At 39.9% G+C, this 19408-nt stretch overlaps 1 protein-coding gene across 7 annotated transcripts in view; it reads right to left on the reverse strand.

Moving 5' to 3' along the window:
* Positions 1-19408, reverse strand: part of TENM3 (teneurin transmembrane protein 3) — a 429049-nt gene that overhangs the window by 151467 nt on the left and 258174 nt on the right. For all 7 annotated transcript variants that reach the window (XM_060291422.1, XM_060291421.1, XM_060291420.1 and 4 more), the window contains one exon: positions 2635-2873. In XM_060291422.1, the coding sequence (XP_060147405.1) occupies positions 2635-2873 (239 nt within the window). The remainder of the gene's footprint in view (positions 1-2634; positions 2874-19408) is intronic.

Below are 19408 nucleotides of genomic sequence, written 5' to 3' on the forward strand. Positions count from 1 at the left end.
ACCTTACTGGAAGGTGAGAAAGAAAATTCTAGGGGAGAAATAATTTCTCAGGCCTTCGATTTTACTTATTTCTTAAGGCTTTGACTTTATATCGACAGTCAATATGAGGGAAGGGGACCTCTAAGGGAATGGAAACAAGAAAATTTAAGGATGGCTGCCCTTTTGCTGAAGGTTGTGAGGTCAGTGTGATGATGACATTGGTCTCCCATTGATTGTGGGGCTATCAGGCTGATCTGGCCGGACAGATCTCCCTCTCTGCTTTACGCACACACTCAATAGAAAAGGACAGCCTTCCCGGGGACAGAAGTGTCCTATTTTTTTTTTTTCAAGGGTAAAGGCAGTATCTTCACTCTCAAAAGGATTTATCATGCTAACTGATGCAGAAATGAAATGCTTTACCTGATCTAAACAACAACAAAAAACCATTATGTTAGAGTGTTAGTTATTGAAGTACAGGAAGACCAGTGAAAATTCTAAGTATATTTGTGTTTAATTAAAGCAATAAAATGATGAGATAATTCTCTGATGATAAAAGTAATTTTTTGGCAAATAACACTTGGATTGTATCAGCTTAATTTCTAGGACAGTAACTGAATCTTAACAGCTGTTCAACAAATATCTGTTAAACTAACAAAAGTACGTGAGTATATAAATTATATAATTTGTATGTTTCCATGTGGGGAAAGATAAAATCAAAGGGAGACATTTATGATAGTGGTACTGGTAGGTGTAAAGTGGGATGCTAACCACTAAACAGTCAAAACAGGAAATATGAAAAAAAGGGGAACATTTAAGTCTTTATTTTCGTCTGATATTCAATTATATTCACTGATGGATCCTTAAAGAGAGTACAAGGCTCACAAATAATAGGGATGTGATCTCACATTAAAATGCTATTTTTCTTCCTAGTCACGCAATGTAAATAAAATTAAATGGTATCAGAGTTGATATTCAAAATATTTAACAACTGGTAGGACACAGGTACGTAAGATCAGAAAGGATGTCTGACCACACATCCACAGCACAGACACTGAACTCTGACCGTGCATAGTACATATCTATCTGTTTAGCATGTACTATAGTAAAAAAAAAAAAAAAAAAAATCCCATACAAATACACATGCTTAATCTATTACATCCCATTTGTGACCGGTGCGTTTCAGAAAGCATTTAAAATTCTTCAGCAGCACGCTGCTGACAAGTACAAGTAATGTATACAGTAACCAGAAGAGATGCTCTTCATGGCTGGATAGTTTTTGGCTGAATACTAGAAATCTGTCTGTGAACACAGATTTTTGTTGTGACCTTCCTCGTGTCCCTCGAGTGTTATGGAACGGCACAGCAGTACATCATTAGTGTGTGATCTCGGCCAAGTGGCAACCCCTTTGGTACCTGGTTTGACCACTTTTACAAGGAGGGAGTTAACTTAGATTGAAAAAAGACAGAAAGGTTTCATCTGGCGTTCATCTCTGATGGACAGTGGCTGTACGAAGCCCTGTGATGACGATAACGAGGCTGTGTGCAGGTTTAGTGGGAAAGGGTGCCCGGGTTCATTAGCGATGTCGACCACCGTCAAAGGATCGGAAGTCACAGTACTCCACAAGCCACCGAGTTGCCAGCCCTGACTCAATTACCTCTAAAGTTCCTCCCTTCATGCTCTAAAATTCTATTTTCCTCTTAAATGACGTGACTCAAAATGGTTATTTCACTTTCCAAAGGACATCATTTATAACTAAGGGGTACTGTAGTTAATGATAGAAACTGGCTCACCACAAAAGCGTCATACCATTCTACAGACAGCCCTGTGATGCTCTTATTCAGCTGCAGAATTTCATGGGGCATCACACATCGCTTTGTACACCTGAGGATGCATCACTGGCTGTTGTTCTTGTTGGCAAAACACACAGCCTGTGATTTATCTCAGTGGACACCACTTGCATTTCGATGCGGCGGGCCTTTCCCTACACTTAGAAGCAGATCAAGGTCAGATGTGGTCATTTCTGACACTTGAATAAGCAACTTTCCAATAGTGTGAACGCTCATCTATGCTCTGAAACAGTTAGAGGAAAGGCATATTTACAACTTCTATTAGCAGCTCCCATCGTTTGGGTGACAAAAAACATGATCGATACCACGTCGGAAAAGCTGGCAAATCCACACAGAGGAGCGCGTGTGATCCAGCCGTTGTTTTATGGACGGTCGCTTCTCTAGAGAGTGTTTCCTGAGTGCAAGAGGATGGCCCTGAGCGATGGGTTTTACATTTAGACAGCCGAGCTGGCTGAAAGACAGTAACGTCGCAAGGAGTAGAGAGCTTCCTATCGACTGCCCTGAAGGAGATTCCTGCACAGAGTTCATTCCGCCTACAAGCGCATCAATTATCTCCTGGACATGAAATGCCACAGAGCTGCCCATATCTCACGAGGGACAAATCCAACACACAGACACTCTACTGTGTGTCCAAGACAGACCTCGTGCCTCATGCAAAGGCAGCTTTTCCATCTATCTACGTATGATGGAGATTACTTAAAATACTCTGCGATTTATCATATATCAGTACCAGCCCCTCCCCCATGACATTTAATCTCCAAATACACACCTTGACCAAATAAATAGAGTTCTAGAAATGTGTTCTTACCTATAAAATACGACAGAAGTATTGCCAGGAGCACTGAGACCCCTACAGCACACAGGGCGGTGCATTTCCAGCTACAGTACTTTGAAGACTTCTTGAATTTAAAAGCACTTCTTGATAGGGTGTTTCTAGGTAGTGGCCGAGTAGGTGGCGAGTAAACAGAGCCAGATGCCATTGTGTATCCTGGGGTTGCAGTACTGAACAGTGGCGTTGTCCCTGTTCCTGTTTTGAATAGGAAATGCCTGCGGGATGGGAAAAAAATCATAATAAGATACAAATAGATTAAAATGTGAGAGACAGAGACGGCGAGGCATGAGCTCTCCTCTCTTTCCCTCTCTCTCTCTGGCTTTAAAATCATTTACTGCATATAATTCAAAAACTGAGAAATTAAGAAAATATTTTAACCAGAAAACCCAACTCAGAAAAATGACTCCGGGATGAAAGAGACTGGTTTGTAATAAATACAGGAGGATTTACGCACGCAAATGATTACTGCCCTTTCAAGCAGGTGTCTCGGGAGACCGCAGAGTTGTTCTAATCGTACCATTTCCTGCACAAAACCATTGTGGAAGTTCCCTTTATGAACTGCCTTCAGAACATCTTCACATTTCACTTAAGAAAAGTAATTATATTGCTTTGTAGCTACGCGTGGATTTGCTCTATTTGCGAATATGTACTCCTACAAACACAAGCACACCTGATCACGTGGTACAGACTGATTTCTTTTCCGGACGTGTGTGCGAACTTTCTTATCCTTCCCCTCCCCAATAAAGGGTACCGTCAAGCCTGGCCACAGGCAGCGGGTCAGTTCTCCAGGGGGGCAAACTAATCTCATCTTTCGCTTATGTCAAACATAACCAGGAAAGTAAACCTGCTGGAGGGAGGGGTAGAGAAAGAAAGGACTCACAGAACACTTTCTAAAACCAGCCTAAATAAATGAAGAGGTTAGTGAAGCAAGTTGTTAGATCAACTACAGAAAGATTCCCTAATGACTTGAGCCAAACGACAGTGGGGTAAACTGCCTCTAAGAAGCGGTCTGCTCTCTTACCTTGAAAATGTTTAAGCAGAAATCTGAACGATCACACGACAGGAGTGCTGTATAGGGAATTCTTTAGGAAAGATGACTCGTTTTAAGATTTCTATTAACAATAAAAGTCCCCAAATTTAGAAAAAAGCACCATGTTTTTCATGGATTACATTTCATATTATGCTAGTATCTGATTGTGTATTTAGTTTGTGTCCCAATATTTACTATCATTTTCCCTAATAACACATCCAATTAAGTCAACAGACTACTCTCTCTTTTCTATGCAGGAGGCTATGGGAAATAAGCTGGAATATTCCACCACGGTACAATACAGTCTTTATGCAAGATGATTTTAGATGGGTCACAGCTGACTATTTTAAATTGTAATACAATGTACCTATTTTAATGGGTATTAGAAAATACATTGAGTATATCAAACAAGTTAACGGGTTAAAAGGACAGAACTTGGAAGCTAGATTGCTGAGGTTCAAATCCTGCTTTACTACTAGGTATGTGTCTTTGGGCAAGACAGCTAACCCCTCTCTGTGTTTTGGTTTCTTAATCTGGAAAATACAGATAGTAATAGTATCTTCCTGTCGGGGTTGTTATGAGGCTTATATGAGTTAATACTTACTGTAGTGTACTTGGAATACAGTAAGCACCATGTGCTTTAGAAATGAAAAAATCAAAGTCATAATTTTACAAATATTATTGTTTATGAAAGGCTAACCAGGTATTTAAGTTACAGAGTCCATTTCCAGAAAATTATTAAGTGAATAATAGTGTAGCTGGTGTACAGATATGGTAAAAGTCATGAAAGTTTGCCTGACAGGTATAGTGGAAAAAATTCTAGGTTAGAAATCAGAAGATTGAGGTTTAAGTTCCTGGTCTAACATTTCCTCCTTTTATGATCCTATTTTCATCTGTAAAATGATTTACTTATCTCACAGGGTTGTAAACCAGTTAATGCATCTAAAAATGCTTTGTCAACCACAAAATTAGAACAGATGCAAATGATAAGTAACTACTTCTGTAAATTATGCTAGCGACTGTATTGTGAATCCATTTTCCCCCACGGAACAACTTTACAAAACAAATTTTAAAGTTTATAACCTTAATTAAATGGTATGTTGGAAGCAGTACTGTTAGCACCTACTACCATATTTATATTCAGCATAAGTATTAAGAATGTGGGCTCTGGATCCGGACTGTCTGGGTTCAAATCCAGACTTCACCTATAACTATCTGCACGAAGTTTCTAAGTGGCTCAAATCTTCTGCGTCTTGGTTTTATCATCCATTAAATGGGAATACTAACAGTACCTACTACATAGGCATTTTATGAGATTAAATGAAGTAACCTACGTGAAGTGCTTACATCTGGCACCAGGGAAGTGCCGAATAAGCATTAGCTAGTTTTCTTCCCAAATTCACTCACTGGAATCTATATTCCAAAAGACCCAAAAGTATCGCTTGAAGACTTTCAATTCCAAATCAGAATATAACACCCTCACAAGCAATGTCTACAGAAGGAATTCCCTGGTTTACAAACTTGACATTGGCGATCCCACACATGGGAGGGCACATACGCTGGAGAAGATGGAGTGTGTGGTACCAGGGAGGGCCCCGATTGTCCAGATCAGGGGCAGGCAAGCTTCTTCTGTAAGGGACCTAACAGTCACGATTTTAAGCTTTTCTGGCCATACCGTCGCAACTCTGCTTCTATAGTGACTGCGGCCACAGACGATACATGCTTGACTATGGCTGTGTTCAAATAACATTTATTTATGGACATCGGAATTTTCATTTCATGTCATAAAATATTCTTCTGCTTTTGACTTTTTTTCAATCACTTAAAGATGGAAAAATCGTTCTTAGCTCATGATCACTACAAAAACAGGTGACAGGTTGGATGTGGCCTGAGAGCTGCAGCTGACCCCCTGATCAAGGCTCTCACTTTCTTCACGGTTATACATGAAGAGTGAGTGAGCAAGGGTCCCAGCGGCCCACAGGAACAGACTACTTCCTCCCTGCAGGTGGAAAGGAGTAACAAAACGCATTCTGAAGGATACATACCCACCCCTCTTGGAGAAGGAGAAGGTGAGGCACGAAAGATAATGGAACCAGACAGAGATCCTACTGAAGCCCCGTTGCCTTTACTTTCCATCATATCATCACGCTTACTTCCCTCAAAGCGCTTATTACAGTCAGTTCCTATCTTGTCCATCTGTTTACTTGGGCGGTGGGTTAAGTTTTTTTAATGCTATTTTAAATGTGCATTTTTCTTCTTAAATCTCCCCCACTTTCTGTCTTCGCGCTTCCTCCCCTTTCTCAATTCCAGCAGCTGCCTTGTTGCACTGCCCCCAGGAGATACGAGACAGGACAAGAAGTAGAAACAGCCTGAGTGTCCTGCCGGTTTCCCAAAGCCCAGTCTACTGGGTGAAATGGGGTGGACTGGGGTATAACCAGAATGTTTGGGAGAAACGCAGTGTGACGTAAAATAGGGGTTTCTCTCCAGGTGGGGGGCAGGAAGAGAACCCTCGGGGAGCTGATGAGAGCAGAGGGCTCCACAGGGCCCAGTGGGACAAACCCGCCCGGGGGAGGGCTGGGAGGGAGGCGGGGGCTGAGGGTCTCCAGGGAAGCCTGAGGCTGTCTCTATACCTCGACGGAGGGTACGGAAAGGGCAGAGCGAGCGACCCGATGAAGCCAAGCACCCCGAAACAAGCAGCATGTGAGCAGCGACCAGTATGCAGGCCCGTGGCCAAAGACAGACGCCTTTGCCTTGGTCTTTGGTACCAGGAAGAACCTCTGGGTGGGGTGAAGTAGACAGCATCTGGATATAACCAGAACGTCGGAAAGAAATCAAGTTTAGGAGGTAAAGATTCCCCTTAGACCAGACAATTTTCCCATCACGCGTGAGGAAGAGGGAAATGGGGGAGAAGGCGCTGAGAGCAGAGGATTCACTGTGCCTGGAGAAAGAAGCGGAGGCCAGGGAGCGGATCAGCAGCCCTGAGAATGGAAGACACGTGTCCTCAGACCTCAGACAGAGACCGGCAGAGGTCACAGGGTGCCCAAGAGAAAACTAGTGGGTGGAGGGTTGAGGTGATGAAGTTGTGGAGACCCTCCCTGGGATTTCTGCATCTTAGCGTGATTCACAGGAAGCAGAGTGACCTCTACGGCTTCAAGAGTAGCAGAGAAACTGGACCAAAGTGGCCTGCGCAGACAGGAACGCAGCTGTCGCGGCAGCAACACTGCGACTGATAATGAGGAAACAGCGTGAAGACTCAAGCACCTGGGACTCCCTGCTGTACTCACAGCATCGCGACGGGGTGGGGTGGGAGACGGAGAGACCCAAATCACCCGAGCCAAGTTCCCAGGGATGAGAGTTTCAAATAAAATCGAGACGGAAATATAAAAACATGAAGTTGTTTGTCTAGTAGCCTCAATTGATGGATATGAATGGTATACCCACTGCCCAAACCTCTGGTCTGTCTTCTCCAGTTAGAATGTAAACTCCTCAAAGCCTCATTCGCCTCTAAGTATTTTCAGGACTTAGAAAGTTCCTGGTACATAACTGTTGCTCCGTAAATCCTGTAAAATAAATAAAATGGTGACTATTGTGCCGATGTGGGCAGTGAGTCTAACAGAAATTAAGCACCTTTTGGACAAAGACCCACAGCTAATAAACAAATGATGGAATAAAAATAAATAAAAGTTGGAAATTATAGCAAAACCCGAACCTGGAAAACGTGTCAGAGCTTTATTCAGAGCGCTTTGGGTCATTTCTCGACGGGAAATGGGGTTTGAACCTCAGCCTATGGACCATGAAAGATTATGACCTTAGCCTTAACACTGAAAACATGGCTCGGGACAAGGAGTTAGACACATGCTGACTTCAAATCAGACATCCCTTTTCTAGTTTCCAAAATTTGTGGTATCAATACATGATGTCCATCTGCTTTGGGGATCCTGGCAAGGAACTCTTTCAAGAACTAGGCTTGAACGACTATGAAATTATTATTTTTCTTAAACCAAAATGCAACTGTGAGATATTGTTGAAAACAAAGATATATTACTCAAAAATACACTGCTCATCAAGGTTAGTAGAACTGAAGACTCTTTACTTTCAAAGAGTTTCTAACTGTATTTATTTTTAAATAAATTTAGGACTGTACTGTTTATATTGTCATACAGTCTTTTAGTTTATTTTGTAAAACTCAAGTAATTTATTTATTTTCTGGCTGTGCTGCACGGCATGCAGGATCTCAGTTCCACGACCAGGAATCGAACCTGTGCCCCCTGCAGTGGAAGCACGGAGTCTGTACCACTGGACCACCAGGGAAGTCCCCTAACTTATTTAATAAATAAATTTACTTTTGTCGCTGCAAGAGAAAATAGAATTTGACTGTTTTGGGGGTTATTTTGGCCACTGACTTTAAAGGTCTGAAGTGCATTTCCCCTTCCTCTGTCTAAATGACTAACCATGTTGGGGGTGGCATCATATTAGTGCCTTGGAGATGTGAGTGCATAGTAAATAAAGAAACATTATAAAACACTGAAAGAGAAACCAAATCACCTTCAATTGTATTTTAGAATGACTGGCCTTCAATATTTTCAGATGGCTTTCTAGCGTGTAAGTATAGAAAAAATTCGTAAAGACTGCTTAAATCGATGTATTTTGAAACCACTTACAAATGATGGCATTCATGTGAGGATGATTCCTTTAAGAATCATTACAGCCTCAAAACAGATATGTTAAAATACACATGGAAAAACCTCTCAAACATTAACTAGACTAGTAGAAAAGGTCTATGTCAACCTACTTTCTATAGAGAACACTTGGTTTCAGATTTGGTAGGAATCTGTCCATTTTTAGGTTCAGACAGGATGCCGTCTTTCCAAAGTCAACAATGTCCTTTCCACTGCAATACAGAAATTACCACACACTGACAAGTGTATTTTGTGACTTACCTGTATCTTTAAGTCCAGGATTTTAAAAAAACTGTTTCAAGCTCGAACACAATGCTTAGTTTAGGTCTAGAATTCCACAAATATTTAATAAATGAACAGATAAATGAATACTGGAATTCAGCTACATGAAAAGTATACAAGGAGTTTCCAGAAAATTCTTTTATCACCTAATACTCTCTAAGGTACCTACTCCTGTGTGTCATGATGGTCTTTCCCACCCTGAGACTCTTCACCCGTCACACAGCCTTGGGAATATGCTTCTCACATATCAAAAATTCTGCAAAAATTACTGTCAAAAACATATGCTCTTGACCCGGCATCCACATGAGGTTTGGAGAACAAAGACAGGGTTTTCTTTCCTTCTCAGACCATATTTGGGAATGAAACAAGGGGATCCTGTGAGAATATGCCCCATTGTATTCGGCGATAACGCAGAAGCAGTTTCCTTGTAACGCAGGGCATACCAGAGCAGCCTGAGCTTATTCTGATGTTCCTAATGATGCCCTGCACGGCACCTGTCTCCATTTCCGCTGCCATTTGTGCCACCACTTTCACTCTGGTGACAAATGAGAGATGCACACTTGAAGAGAAACTATCGGAGACTGGGAGGGGGAAAATCAATTTCAAAGCCCCAAAGGCAGCCGGTGCAGAAGGTCACCGAACACTAACAGTTGCTTTGTGGCTTTGGAACCTTGATGGGGGATTCTATTAACAACAACAAACAGACAAGCACCGTGGAACCGCGTGGCACCATTAACTGTAACGCCGTGAGGCAGCGAAAACATAAATGGGGAGAATCACTCAGTATTAAGCACAATTAATAGTTGCTCGTTTTTCCTCTGAAGTTGAAAGATCCGTTTCTTTGTTGATATGCCTTCACACCAGCCTTTTCGTTTCAGCTTTCCGCCTTTGGTTCTAGCATATATTTCTAACTGACTCTGTGATGGCGCTTTCTCTAGGTCATGCCACAAATTTTAAATTACTGTCTAAAAAATGACATAGATGAACTTATTTACAAAGCAGAAAGAGACTCACAGACTTAGAAAACAAATTTATGGTTACCAAAGGGGAAAGCTGGGGGAGGGATAAATTAGGGGATTGGGATTAACATATACACACTACTATATACAAAACAGATCATCAACAAGGACCTACTGCAGAGCACAGGGAACTACACTCAATACTCTGTAATAACTTATATGGAAAAGAATCTGAAAAAGAATGGATACATGTATATGTATAACTGAATCACTTTGCGGCACACCTGAAACTAACACAACATTGTAAATTAACTACACTCCAATATAAAATAAAAAATAAAAAAGGAAATTAGTAGGGACACAGACTGAATCTCCTTGTCCTTCTTGCTGTCTCCATTCCCACCTTTTGGTCACCGTCGGTAACTCTGTCCTTAATGTTTCTCTAACTGACGAATTTAGGGGTAATTTTCAATTACCATTCTTTTCTGCCTGCCCCCTCCTCCCAACCAGTATTCAACCAGTCAGAGAATCTTGCATTCTTTCCTTTACAGCATTTCTCCTTTGCTTTTTTCTCTGTTTCATTCTTTTCTTTTCTTTTCTTTTGCCAGGGTGGAGAAGTTTCTCTGAGTTCTTATACCTCAACCTCCTCTTTTTAATTTGTTTGGCAAACACCAAGAATGGGCACAGTAACATTTTCATTTCACATTTCCTTCTACTCTCAAGTGAAATGTCATGTTTTAAGTACGGAACCTGCACAATACACTGAATTACTTCTATATGTCCAGTCATAACTTCTATCTACCTTTACCTCAGACCACGTACAATTGCTTTTTCTTGCTGTTTTCCTCAATCTCTCAGCAGGTAACTTTGTTCCTTGGTAACTCTTCACTTTTGATTGTTTTTGTCTTCCAAAGTAATCACCACAAAACTTACTATTGTTAAGATTTTTAGTGGAAAAATAATCAGATTTTTGGAGTAAATTTAAATGTGCCTTTCTATATTATATGTAATATCAATTTATTCACTGCTCATTTTATAAGATCCTAACATCAGGTACAAAATTAAACAACTTATAAAATACAATTAAATTGTAAGCTTACAAGCGTCACCAGGAAACAGGTTAATATTAGTCTTTTGTTCAGAAGCTTAACATAATCATGATACTCCTCTAAACTCAAGAACATGGTTTAATAAGTCGGAAATTATAGGAACCGAATGAGAAGCATCCCTGGAAAATGTGTTAGAGCATCATTTAAAGCCGTGTGAGTCATTTCCTCAGTGGGGCATTAGGATAGAAGATAAAAGTCAAAAAGAAAGTGTGCAACCACTGAACGAAATTTTAATTAGATTAACTTCATAATTGGTTATCTTCATAGAAAAGAAGGTTTTTTTTTTCTTCCATGTTTTATACAGTAGTAAAAACCTTTTGAGAGATGAGCAAACAAAGCAAATGATTAGGATGAAAAGAGAATAGTAGTGAGTGTTCAGTTCCTGTCCCTAAGGCACAGCTGAAACCTTCACTGGTGACACACAGACACCTGGAAAACTATTTCTATTGTCTAAAACCCGATACATCTTATGGGGAGAAAGGCTCCATTGCACAGGAAGTCATGCTTTCTTCCTCTTCTTATAGTCTTTGTTGAATAGAGAGAGTACTTTACATCAAACTAAACGTGAGCTGTTTAAATGTCTTGATGCCTTGCCTTCTATTTATGTTTCTAGGCAAATCAATAAAAATTTTACCCATAATATAGATTGCTTGCTGCAAACTGTATGCTCTGATTTCAAAGACAATGTGCCAGTAGGAAGAAAGACTGGCAATATTTGGCCAAATTTACAACACTTTCAGAATCCAAAGTTCTCACTTAAGAGCTAAGGATGGGCTTCCCTGGTGGCACAGTGGTTGAGAGTCCGCCTGCCGATGCAGGGGACACGGGTTCGTGCCCCAGTCCGGGAAGATCCCACGTGCCGTGGAGCGGCTGGGCCCGTGAGCCATGGCCACTGAGTCTGCGTGTCCGGAGCCTGTGCTCTGCAACGGGAGAGGCCACAACAGTGAGAGGCCCGCGTACCACCAAAAAAAAAGAAGCTAAGGAAATTTTAAGTTATAGGTTCTTTTTCCTTCTGGCAAAATATAACTTTCTGGATTTAAGAGGCTTATTAAAGGTCTCATAAGATTTCCTCAACATCAAACAGCTCTTCTGAAATGAAATTTTCAGATTTAAAGCAAATGAATCCCACACTTGTGGATTAAATTTACCTGGTAATATATGAAGGCTAAAATTAACTACTGAGTTCAAAATAGTTTTAGTCACTTGATGATGCCCAAACAATGGATGGTTTGCCTGGAATTCATTTTAAGATAAAATACTTTCTAAAAAGATTCAAAATATACAAAATTTAATTATTGTGTTATCTTTCATATTGCCCATTATCACTCACTTAATTACCTGTAATCTATCATTGAGAGTATATACATTAAATATTGCATGAGTTAAAACAGACCCAAATATTTGTCAGTATTTATTTATTTATAAATTTATTTATTTCATTTATTTATTTTTGGCTGCTTTGGTTCTTCGTTTCTGCGTGCAGCTTTCTCTAGTTGTGTCACACAGGCTCAGTAGTTGTGGCTTGCGGGCTTAGTTGCTCCACGGTATGTGGGATCTTCCCGGACCAGGGCTCAAACCCGTGTCCCCTGCATTGGCAGGCGGATTCTTAACCACTGCACCACCAGGGGAGCCCTGTCTGTATATATTTATAAGAAATGATAAAACTGAAAGATGATATTAACTATTGTCTGAGCACTTTGAACCTTAAAACCTGGGCTTCATTATCACAGTCTTCAGAATTTTCACTATCAAATTCCGATTTTTCAATTCCAAAGCCAAGTGGATTATCTGCTAAATATATACTTAGCAGCATTTGGTAACTGATTAAGAGGCTTGAAAAAGCAGTTTATCTAAGTGGTGTGCTTTAGGATAATGATGCAAGCAAATATAAAATTTGGGGCAGCTACTAAACAGAAAACTAAAGAAAGCAAGCGCGTGCAGAAAATTAGCTGTTTCTATTCAAGGCTGGGTTCCTATTGGTTTTCCTTACCTTTCAGCGACTGATTCTCAATAGATATCCAGAGACATCTGCAATTACTTACTGTGCTTAAATACCTAGCTGTTTGGAAAGAAACCTCCATCAGTCAAGGATGATGGCCCTAAGCAGTTCTGTGACGATTCCAGAACTAAGAGATTGCAGAGGCTGCTATGAATTTTCAGGGAGAAGCCTACCCACACTAACATCTGCGTGAGACTGCAAAAAGTATTCTACAGTCACCTATCTTTCTCATGGAAACGGGTCCGTCAGACTGATGACGGACTCACAGATTTTGGTAGGGCCTTGTGAACTTACATACTCAAGGGTCAGGCCACCAACATGAGGAGAAAGGTACTTCGAGACCATTACATACATTAAAGCAATGGTTCTCAAACTTCAGTTTATATCAGAATCCCTTGGCAGACTTGTTAGAAAAGGTCTGGGGTGCAACGCCAGCAGCTAATGCAGCTGGTCCAGGGACCACGTTTTATTCAAGAGTCCCATCCAGATTGTACAACAAAACAGAAAGTCAGTTCAAAAGACTCCTGCTTAGACAGTCCCTGCTGCTAGCTCACTTCAAGTAGTCAATTTAGAGCAACTGTAATTTGTACAATACGAGGCTCAATCCATCTGATCTCAGAATCAAATGGTTTAGGTATTTCATTGCTTTGTGTCATTTCACTCAATTCCTTACTTCCAATACCCCCCCTTCATTGTTCCTCCCTTTCAGTTTCACCTGTCTGTTAAGAAATTGGTTGCTTCATCCTTTTCAATCTCACTGCTACTTTTAAATGTCTACCATGTTTATTGGCCTTTACTTTATCTCTAAATTAGACACCAGTATCCATTCTCTCCTGGCTCTTCCGTTTCCTAGAGGTATCTATATTTCCATGTGCTTATCAAACATTCAGCAATATACTACCTTATTTCACAAGTACTTTCTTTTAGGGAGTTCTTTCCTTTTCTCTTTGAACTTGACACTTGGACTTGTGAGTCATGTAGAGGCTAGCTGATAATTCACCTTGGGTATTTACAGCTTCCCAAAAGGTTTCACTATTTTTCTTCATAGACATGATGCTATTTCTCTACTCTTAACCTTTTTGGTTGGAATTGTTTTTATATATTCTTTTTTTCCTCTAAAAACTTTGCTTCAATGTATTACCTGGATTAAAATCTATCTAGGAAAGAAACAGCTATCTCTACTCATTCTCTTTATCTATTAGAAGAGACTTCTGGAAAACTCAGTTCTAAACATTTAAAAAGCACTGTATACACACACACAAACATAACCTCCTTACTCCTTTACACATCTGCTGCTTTGAGGGGAAGGAAAAAAATAAGAGTATTTTCCCACACAACATGCCTTCTCCCTAAGTCTTCTCCTTTGAAGCAGCTGAGGACAAAGCGGTGACAATCGAGGTGCTGCCCCCAGCGCTGGCCACGGCGGGTGCCCCACCACACACACCCTGACAAAGGCTGCAGCAGTGGTAGCTTCGGATCCACAAAGCTACACGATGAAAAAAAATTGTTTCCCTGAAGTTCAGAGGTAGCAGAAATCCCCGACTGAATCCTCATTATTACGGGTGAAGTTTTTTCTTTCATCCTTTACATATTATATTAAAACGTGCTTTCAAGGGTGGGAGTGACAGAACCAGTGAAGAGTAGTACTTAACTGGTAGAAGGAAAGTAAAAAGTATTTGGAGGACTAGTGTTTAACTAACTTCTTCAATAACCACTATGGTAGCGGCAGCCCTGGTCAAAAGCTTTAACTAAGAATAAAAAATGATCAAACGGGACCTAAAACCAGAAGAGGCTTGTCTCAAGCGGGGATTAAAAAGGTGAAACAGTTAAGAAAAATAAAATTTACCTCGAGTGAGTTAATGATAAACTGAACCTCAATATTTTTTGACTTTGCATTTTGATCATTTAATTTCTGCTAATTTTTAAATAGGACGAGTCTAGAAAAGGTGATGTGTACATGTGTGTGGGTGTGTGTGTAAATTTTCTAAGAATTGGACAGGGCTCGTTCCAAATGGATTAATTGGGAGTTCCCTGGTGGAACAGTGGTTAAGAATCCGCCTGCCAATGCAGGGGACATGGGTTTGAGCCCTGGTCCGGGAAGATCCCATATGCCGCAGGGCAACTAAACTCGTGCGCCACAACTACTGAGCCCGAGCACTGCAACTTCTGAAGCCTGTGCGCCTACAGCCCGTGCTCCGCAACAAGAGAAGCCACTGCAATGAGAAGCCCGCGCACTGCAAAGAAGAGTAGCCCCTGCTTGCCGCAACTAGAGAAAGCCTGCACGCAGCAACGAAGACTCAACGCAGCCCCCCCCACAAAAAAAAGTGTACTTTCTAAAAAAACCCCAAAAAACAAAATGGACTAATTATTTTGCTTCTAATAGAAGGTATTATTATTATAAATCTAATTGAAAATGCTTTATAGTATAATATACTGTGCATCCCTGAATTGCAAAAAAAGGAAATATTTTAGACTCCTACTAATTAAAATGCCTCTTCTTGTACTACCTTTAAATTAATTATGGTATGCATTTAAAGAAAAATATTCTAAATAAGAAAATTAAACATCCTCCAAGTGAGTAATCAGCATTAGAATGTAAATTACATATTTTGACATGAAAACAGAAAAGTATGTAATGATTCTAGCTGTGACGCAGTGAGTTAGTGAGGCTGATAAACTATTTCATGCTGATAGCATGTTGTGTTCTCAAATCTATTACACTTTTGAATTGATGTGCTATTATCTTTGGACAACTTTCACACTAGGAGGTGATTCCAGCAAGAAAAATGTCTTAAATGAAAAGCTTATAAACAAGATACATTTCACTGCTGTCACCTGAATTAATATGAGCTATTAGTGGTTGTACAAGAGGTTTGAGAAAAAAATTGTTTTATAATATTTTACAAAAAATTGCAGTATGAATGTATTAATAATTATACATTTTAGCAATTGCCTCTGTATCAATTTATAATCATACTGAATGTACAACAGGTACGTGGTAAGTACAGCATTATGTGTTAACTGATTTCTGAAAATTGGGAGGCAAAATTCTAGACAGTATTAAGGTGATTTGTGGGAAATATATTTTAGTGAATTCTCTACTGTCTTATACGTTCACTTTTCAGTCTTAAGCAAGAGACATAAAATATAAAATTTAAGTATAACCACAGTTGTAAAAAATAAATAGGTCTACAATAGGAGGCAAAGTGTTTTTATTATGACTTGTTTTAACTTAGACATGTTTATAATCAAGTAACAAGTCATGTTATACAGTTTGCTTGGGAGCATCAAGAACTGAACAACCAGATTAAATATGCAGACTTTTTTTTAACCATTATCAAGATGGCTAAAATAGTTTAATAGTCTTTGTTATATTTTAGTTATTTTAACTGTGTAGCCATGGTATCAAATGCCCAAATCTATATTAGATATTTTCCTACATGTTTTACGATATCAATTACACTGGGCTTCCCTGGTGGCGCAGTGGTTGAGAGTCTGCCTGCCGATGCAGGGGACACGGGTTCGTGCCCCGGTCCGGGAAGATCCCACATGCTGCAGAGCGGCCGGGCCTGTGAGCCATGGCCGCTGAGCCTGCGCGTCCGGGGCCTGAGCTCCGCAACGGGAGAGGCCACAACAGTGAGAGGCCGCGTACCGCAAAAAAAGAAAAAATAAATAAATTAAAAGATATCAATTACACTACTGTTGGCAGTTATTACATACTAAATATATTAAAATTAAGATGGAAATGAAAAAGATCTTAAAATTCCTATGTGCTGGGCTTCCCTGGTGGTGCAGTGGTTGAGAATCTGCCTGCCAATGCAGGGGACGCGGGTTCGAGCCCTGGTCTGGGAGGATCCCACATGCCGCGGAGCAACTGGGCCCATGAGCCACAACTACTGAGCCTGTGCGTCTGGAGTCTGTGCTCCGCAACAAGAGAGGCCGCGACAGTGAGAGGCCCCTGCACAGTGATGAAGAGTGGCCCCTGCTCGCTGCAACTACAGAAAGCCCTCGCACAGAAACGAAGACCCAACACAGTCAAAAATAAATAAATAAATTTATTAAAAAAAAAAAATTCCTATGTGCTATTTGAACAAGATTTAATCTACTTAATTATTAATTCATTTAATTATTGATGGCTTAAAATTGCTCAGCAAAGCTCTTTCTATAAATTTGAGAAGGAAGTGTGAATATAGGTAAAGAGAAGAATTTCAGGTGTCGATGTAAGTTGATGAAGAATAAAAGAATTCCAGGGTTGTTAAGAGATGTTGAAGGTATCCTAATCAATCAGATGTGTGACAGTGAACAAGAAGGATTTAGCAAAACAAAACAGAAAACAACCAGTGCAAAGAGTGGTGAGTGGTTTAAATTAGGCTGATTGAGGACCTATTTACTGTGTACAAAGAAAAAATCATGTAATTTAAACTTCATAAAATCTCCACTCTGTGGGATTGTAAACTGCTTTTTTTTAAGATGAGAAAACTGAGCCTTAACTTGGCAAAGTTAGTACAGGGGCAAAGTCATGACTTTTTGTCCTTAAAGCTTACGTTTTTAACCAGTTATGTAATATAGTAGTAGTCGCCCAATGAGCTCTGTATCTTAATGCATGTGTAAAGCACCCTTCTATCTGCATTTATCTCGTATGTAAAAAATAAGATACCAGGCTTTTACGATATTGAATACACGGATGACTGTGGAGCTTACAGCCAGTCCTTTTGTTGGAAAGTCATTAATGTTCATGAGGTATCCTGAGACAGAGAAAAGAGCTCACCAAGAGGAGGGGTTACCAGTAACGTCCTCACCTTTTAGTTTTTGCAGCTTGTGTGTGACTGATGCAATACAAAATTCTTCACTCATTCTTTGGGATGAGTAGTGGAGTGATCTTGAAAATCTTTTTTAACCACTTAAAGGTTATCCAGCGAGCTCATGGCAAAGTACCGCCAAAGAGTTATAAACCATAAAAATGGGTTAAATATATAAAATGGGTCCAAATTTGCTGACCTTTTCGGTGATGACAAGTGGCTGTCAGTAGTATGCTACCAAGAATTTATTTTTGAAAAAATTATCCATGTCTCTTTAAGGTGCAGGTATTATTCAAGAATGAGTAAGAAAGTACTGCCGCTCTGAAGGAACTGTTAGTCCAGAGAGAATATTTTGAAAACGTGCATTTGGAATTATTTTCATTATAATTTTGTTGCCAAGAACGGTGATTGCTACCTATGCCAATTATCAGTTTTCTAAACTGCTTAAATGTCTGCAAAACATGGAATTTTAGTGGGTTTTGCCTTCGTTTACTTAAAAATGTGAAATTGCAAAAACATCCAATTACTTTGCTAGAAAATGAAATTAGCCAAGATACAACAGATACAGTATGATCTCATTTATATGTCGAATCTAAAAAAATTAACTTCGGGACTTCCCTGGCGGTCCAGTGGTTAAGACTCTGTGCTCCCAATGCAGGGGGCGTGGGTTCAATCCCTGGTCAGGGAACTAAGATCCCACATGCTGTGCTGCACGGCCAAAAAAAAAAAAAAAAAGAAATCAAACTCATAGAACCAGAGAGCAGAATGGTCTGGTTGCCAAGACCAGGGCTGGGAGGCAGGGGAACTGGGGAGACACTTTCGGTTACAAGGTGAGTAAGTCGGGAGCTACTGTGCAGCCTGGTCATTACAGATAATAATACTATATTGTGTACTTGAAACTGCTAAAAGAGTAGATCCTAAGTGTTCTCACCACACATTACACAAAAGATAACTATGTGACGTGATGGGTGCGTTAATTAACTCAGATATACACACACACACACACATATACAAAATCATCATGTACACCTTAAAAAGACAAATTGTACAATCTAAATATATACAACTTTTATTTGTCAAAAGGAAGTATATATAATTGTTAGATAGGATTGAAAAATGTTTAAAGTATGATGACTTTGATATGTAATTATTTCATAAGTGTATATTTAATAAATAATTTACTAAATGAACAAACTTAATAGACTTAAATAAAAGAAAATTATTTAAAAATATTATCGGGGCTTCCCTGGTGGCGCTGTGGTTGAGAATCCGCCTGCCGATGCAGGGGACAGGGGTTCGAGCCCTGGTCTGGGAAGATCCCACATGCCGTGGAGCAACTAGGACCGTGAGCAACAGCTACTGAGCCTGCGCGTCTGGAGCCTGTGCTCCGCAACAAGAGAGGCCGTGACAGTGAGAGGCCCGTGCACAGCGATGAAGAGTGGCCCCCGCTTGCCGCAACTAAAGAAATCCCTCGCACAGAAACGAAGACCCAACATAGCCAAAATAAATAAATAAATAAATAAAATAAAAAATAAAAATATTATCTATTTCATTTCATCCTTTCAAGTTTTAGTTTTATATATGTATGATAACATGCATAAGATTAGTACATTGCTACAACTGTATAATTTTTAATTTGATAAATACATATATTTTGGAGTTGTGTACTTTATTTTTCTCTTTCATATGTAATAAAAAAAATGTGGAGACACTACAAGAAGAAAAGGTAATGAATTTGGAACCTGAGATCTAGCTGAATGCTAGTGACCACATGATCTCAGGCACTTTACTAAATCTCCATGTACCTTACAAAGAAGTTAATCTCTAAAATCAGTTCCCACCTTGAAATTTGCTCTGGAATATAGTCCAATCTTTTTCAGAAGCAGTCATACC

This window comes from Globicephala melas, chromosome 21 (genome assembly GCF_963455315.2).
Source record: "Globicephala melas chromosome 21, mGloMel1.2, whole genome shotgun sequence".
In the NCBI taxonomy this organism is placed as follows: domain Eukaryota; kingdom Metazoa; phylum Chordata; class Mammalia; order Artiodactyla; family Delphinidae; genus Globicephala; species Globicephala melas.